This window comes from Cornus florida, unplaced genomic scaffold (genome assembly GCF_030987335.1).
Source record: "Cornus florida cultivar Cherokee Brave unplaced genomic scaffold, ASM3098733v1 CherokeeBrave_3.0.0_Hap2_Chr02, whole genome shotgun sequence".
Classification (NCBI taxonomy): Eukaryota; Viridiplantae; Streptophyta; class Magnoliopsida; order Cornales; family Cornaceae; genus Cornus; species Cornus florida.
In genome coordinates this window covers 77,257,285-77,263,284 of record NW_026775572.1, presented here as the reverse complement: position 1 = coordinate 77,263,284, position 6,000 = coordinate 77,257,285, and the positions used below count along the sequence as shown (strand labels likewise).

The window sequence follows — 6,000 nt, the reverse complement described above, 5'->3', positions numbered from 1 at the left end:
TTTTAAATCTCAGAATCTATCTTGTTCTTTTTTCTTCCTTTTTTTCTCTCTCTCTCTCCTTTTTTTTTTTTTTCAGCATTCATTCACATCACATTATTTAGTATTATTATTATTATTATTATTATTATATATAGATACATACATACATGCATATGCACACATCTCCATATGAATAGATTAAAAGAGGAGAAAAGAAGAAAGGAATAATTTGAAAAGGTATTTTTTTGTCTAAAAAGTAATGTTAGTAGAGTCCCATAAAAATAGAAAGTCAAAGTAATTAATACATTTAAAACTAACTAATCCTAACTGCTCCATACAAATATAAATTGCTTCACCTCTCCAAATCAGGTCTCACCACTAATCGGAATTATTTTTCTTTAAAAAAATTTATAAGTGTTAAAAAATTGCATCTTGATACTATTGCCTATTTGTTTAAGTGTGAGACGTGATTTTCTAGAAAATAATAAAAAATTAAAAATAAATCCATAAAAAAATTAATAGATTACAATTTAAATGGTTGTATACCACCATAAATGCATGTTATTTAAAAATTAGAAATTCAATCTATTTTTATCTGACCCCTTTGTCACAGATTGTCTCATATATCTTATTAATTTCGTTTTATTTTATTCCAGATTTTAACTAATTGTAAACACAATATATTTATTCTAGTTCTACAATAGTAACAAAAATTTATTGACGTAATGAAGAGATTCACGACAGTTATTAATATACTATCATTATTTTTTTATTTTCACTACCATTATTTATTTATTTTTTTTTTTGTAAGTAAAAAAAGTATGAAGGCAACTAATATATAAAGTAACAACAAAGAAATCAAAGAAAACAAAAATTCGGATTACTTCTAGAGGTGAGGAGATTTAAATTTTTATTTGTTTAGTACCTACCTATTATTGTTGTAATTAGTGGTATTAGTAAATATTAAATATAGAAATTATAAATAATTATAGTGGTTTTATATTAAAAGAAAATCATATAGCTGAATTTGGAATGTGACCATTAGATTTATAGAAAATGCGCAAGAATCTTCTTGCTTCACAGGGAACAAGAGATCATTAATCTATATATATATATATACACACACACAAGAGTTAAAAGTTAAAGACTGTCTGACCACATGAGATAACTAATCTAAATCTGATTTATCGCAGAAAGATTTGTGTATCCTTTCCTTTAGGTACTAAATTGTGAATTGATTGTCTTCCTTTTTATCTAACCAAACAAAGAGTGAAAATAACACAATCCCACCTTGTACAGTAAAGCTAAATTATAAAAGTATCAGAGTTGCCCAATGTGTCCCTTTAACTTCACTTTTAAGCTAAATATAATATAATAAAAAAAAGTTTAAAATGATATTCACTTGATATTGTCCAACAAAATTGTTCAGCATAGAAAAGCAGACAATATACCTTACCAAATATAATTCATCCTAGACTTGAAACAATAAGCACCTGTGGAAACCTGTTAATGACAACATATTTGCTATTATAAAAAATCTAAGTTAATGAATAAGCATATATTCCCATTTAATAAATTTTAACCAAAAACATAGCTTCCATTAAGGGGTATTGGGGTGGGGGATAACAATGGGTTCGAGTCTGAACACCGACTACATCCATCCTTGATAACAAGTCCACACTTCTATCCCCTAGCAACAAGCCTCGCTGATCCGAGTACAAAAAAGATAAAAACAAAGTACAATAGTAGAATAATCAACCTGTAACGAAATCTCGCTCTCTCCTTTATGAACTTTATTAGTGTACAACTTACTTAGGTAATATTTCACAAATTTTTTGGTAAGAACAGTAGTCACCAAGGAAGCATTCCTTCGTTCTTTGCATAATATACAGCTACTGCAAGTAGGAGGATGAACAAAATGATCCACATGCTCGATCCTGCCAAAAAATATATATATATAGAAAAAACATGACAACCGGTTGGGATATTCCAAGCAAAACAACAGCCTTCCATCTATTAGGACAGAATAGTGCAGTCCTAAAAGATTTGAAATTGTGATCATAGTTAGCATTAAAGGAAAGTCGAAAGAAAGATTGTCATTATAAACCTACCATGGACCATATACATAAAATTTCTTTTCTAAAATGAAAGCCGCATGGGAAATTTTGTTGGAAACATTTAGTAAAACACCCAAAGCAAATACGAGTGAAACAATGGTGAAATATGGAGATAATATGTATCAGAATCAAGTTCCTGTTGAAAATTGATTTCCGTCACTGATTGTACCCTGAGTTCCCCATTATCGGTATAAATTTGTTTATTTTTTCTATTAAAGTAAAGAATTCTTAAAATGTTCTCCAATGGCGGTAAAGACAATTGGGCTTATGACATATATAAACATATACACATATAACTTGAAAAATAATTAAATCTATCAAGCCTTCACATCAACTAAGTTGGTAAACAAGTGATTCCTCCCTTCTCTAAAACAAGCACCCAAATATGAAATGCAAAGAAATAAACCACCTCAATACTTTGTCTCTATTTTCTCAATAGCTAAAACTGTACAACTAACCCACCTTCTCTCACACACAACAGAAATGAGTTGTTCACACGAGTGCTTCAAGGATTGTTAGTTTGGTCAAGATTGAAGTGGGTGTGGTCACTGGAAATGGCCAGAGTGACTGCCAAAACGACCATCATCACCATAATAGCCAATTAGACCCACTCACCATTATGCATTACAATTTTCTAAGAAATCACTCACCAAATTAGCCAAGTCACTCTTTTATGGTTGAAACCACCGATCTGACCCACATATTGACCCTACCCTTATTCTGTGAATTGGAGGAGTGGATATGTCTCGAAAGAAAGTAAATTGTTCCAAAAATGAAAGGAGACAGATTCAAGATCATCCCAAGTGTGCACCAAAATTTCAGTAGCCATGGGCAAATCTGACAAGTCAAGACTGACTGATGAGGACCAAATCTGCAACGATGAGATGTTGATGATGGTTTTGAACTTATAGAAGGCAGTAATTGCTGTAAAAATGCAAGGAAGGATATTATGATTATGATGGGAGATGGTGTGGACATGAGAGAAAAATTAGAAAAGGAAAAGGAAGGAGAGAAGAAGAAACTGGTTTGCATCCATAGTTTGTTATTAGTGTATTTGGAATTTCATGCATTCTAAATTTTTACCCCTTTTCTATTTAAATAAAAAAGAAGGTCAAATTCGTAACTTCTCATTATTAGTAACAGAAACCTGAAGTTGTGGCCTCATTTGCACAAAATCAACAAGTCAAATTATTTGCAATGCCAAGGGATTATATGCAAGATTGTGACAGTTGAGGGGCGTTTCTGCAATTTACCCTACAACTTATAATACTTAGGTTTAGCAGATTGATTAGTACATCATAGTACTATAGCTACGCTCACTAAGAATAGTACTATAGCTAGGCTCACTAAGAATAGTACCATAGCTGTCTTCTATGTTCAATTATGCCCAACTTTGGTCTAACATTTGGTTGGTTATATTGCTGGCACAGATGATGGACCTCAAGTTATAGCCTAGAACCAGTTCTAGCCTGTAGCTGGTTTGCAGGCAACCCGTTGCTAGTGTAATAATGGCAGATGTATGCTCATGTTATTTCACAAGTATCAGAAGATTACGAGAGGTACATACCATTTTTCTTTTCGTCCTTAATTTGCGTCACCCTTGCACTTGAATCAAAGGATGCGGATACCAAAGCCCTGTGTTTGAATACAAACCAAATAATCAAATAATAATTCTTAAAGAACAAAGCCACACTGCAGCATAAGCATTAATGAATGAAGACATAATGTAAATAAGTCGGAAGAACAACCTTGAATCTTCAGAAAACATCAATGCTGTTACAATGCCAAGATGTGCTTTTCTAACTATGGCCTGCACCCGCATACTAGTGGAATTTAATATTAATATGTCACCTTGAGTTGTCCCTCTGCAAGTTCACAAATCACAAATAGGGAAGAAAGGCAAAGGAAATAGTCAATTGAAATGAAAATTCTGGGAAAGAAATTGACTGTGAGTCTTGTGATAAAGAAGTGTGTTAGATCATGTGACTAACAAAAATGTGCAACATTCAGAAACATGAAACAGAAACATGAAATACCCAGAAAGCATGCAACCATTCCTAAACTGTGAACATTTTAGATATTCATTATAAGACAGCAATGTGACTCTCGTCATCCATCCTCCCACCCCCACATGCCATAAGAGAGGAAGCTTTTCACTATTTGTTTGAGATAATACAGGAAGCTCAAAGACTGTTGTATAGTATAGTATGAGCTGTCACCTATGTTACCCAAACTAAGGTACGAGTGTCGGACACGGGTATGTGTCTAGAGGTCGAATCCATAGTCTTTCAAATTACAGGACATGGGGATTCGGCTAAAAAGTGTCCACAAATTGGACACGGACACTTGGACACGTCTTAATTATTAAACAATAATAAAAGTATATCCTATTGATCTATTATTTAAGAGTCTTAAGTATTTCTACATCAAGAGGAGACATTGTGTCCTACTCTCTCTACAAAAAAAAGAAAAAAGAAAAAAGAGATATATACGTGTCATTTATCTTTAGTTGGTAAAGTGGATGGTTATTTACAAGGAAAGCCAGTAATTGTAATCTTGTGGGAGTCAGAAGGGTAAGAAGTATTGTAAATGTAAAGTAAAAAAAATAAATAAAAAAAAGTACTGTGTAAAAAAGATACGAAAAGCAAGCAAGCAGCTGTAGTCTCCTGGGAGTAAAAAAGATACGAAGTAAATGTAAAAGTAAAAAATAAAAAATAAAAAGTAACTACACTGGGCTCAATGTGATAAGGCCCACAGAAACAAAGAAAACGTGGCAGTAAAAATGACCATTCATCTGCCACACTTCAGAACATTGATAAATAGAGAGATGACAAGTCTCTGAAGTGGCGTGATAGCAGTCTCGGATAAAATAAAAAATCGTGTAACAGCCGCGCATGATGAAAACAACCATCTTCAACCTTAAAAAGCCCTAATTTTGAACCAGCAGCCTTCAATCTAACAAAAAGAAGCAAGCATGTCTTCATCAACAGTTTCCGATAGAAGCAAAGGGTGTCCGACCCATCTTTCGTGTCGGTGTCCATGTTGTGTCATGTTGACACGGACACCCTGAGCTAAACTGACGAGTTCAGGTAACATAGGCTGTCACGTGTGTATTATGAACAGTCACACTCACGTGTGTACAGTTAGATTACATTGTATACAAGGGTTTACTAGAGTTTTCTATATTCTGTAGCTGCCTTCACCTACCACTCATTACCATGTATAGCATTACCATATATAGGGTTTACTTGTTCTCCACTCACCTACTTCTCCTATATAAACCCCATTGTATTATTGTATGATTAACACAATAATATATATGTTTTCATATATTCTCTCTTTTTTGTTGGGTTTCAGGGAGTGATTATAGATTTGTAGAGGAGATTGTTGTTTTTTTGACCTCTTTGAAGGCTTGAGGAGTTTTTTGACCTTGTGTGTTTCTTTGGGATTTGCTCCCCTTTTGAGAGCTTTTTATAAATCTTTACTTATCAAAAAAATGTATATATATTCTCTATTTTCAACAGAAATAAATCAGAGATGACTGGAATAACAAGTATCTGATCATTGTACTTATTTTCATCATAACTTCACCAAACTACCTTTTCCGATTGAGATAATAGTTAATCTGGCATCTAATATAATCTTTACACTAGAGATGTACTAAATTATAGATTTCTTAGGTAGGTCATTTAGTCATTTTTGTGAGTTTAAACCCCATCTCTTAGTACCCACATACATATCTCTAGGGGTAGACCAGAACCCATGCCTAAAGTACCTGATACTATCAAACTCAACTCAACAAAGCCTTTTTTCAATTTTTTCGGGTAGGCTACATGAATAATGTTTCGGCATTTTGCTTTGTCTTGGACCATAATATCAGTCAAACCACATGTTATCATACATA

At 33.1% G+C, this 6,000-nt stretch overlaps 1 protein-coding gene across 1 annotated transcript in view; it reads right to left on the bottom strand.

Annotated features, from left to right (window-relative positions):
- Window positions 1-1,555: 1,555 nt before the first annotated feature.
- The window catches only part of LOC132295345 (SEC12-like protein 2), a 38,507-nt gene continuing 34,062 nt past the window's right edge, over window positions 1,556-6,000 (bottom strand). The window contains exons 8-10 of the mRNA XM_059793571.1: window positions 3,845-3,961; window positions 3,664-3,731; window positions 1,556-1,916 (exon numbers count right to left, since the gene is read on the bottom strand). Of these exons, the coding sequence (XP_059649554.1) occupies window positions 1,831-1,916; window positions 3,664-3,731; window positions 3,845-3,961 (271 nt within the window). The 3' untranslated portion in view covers window positions 1,556-1,830. The remainder of the gene's footprint in view (window positions 1,917-3,663; window positions 3,732-3,844; window positions 3,962-6,000) is intronic.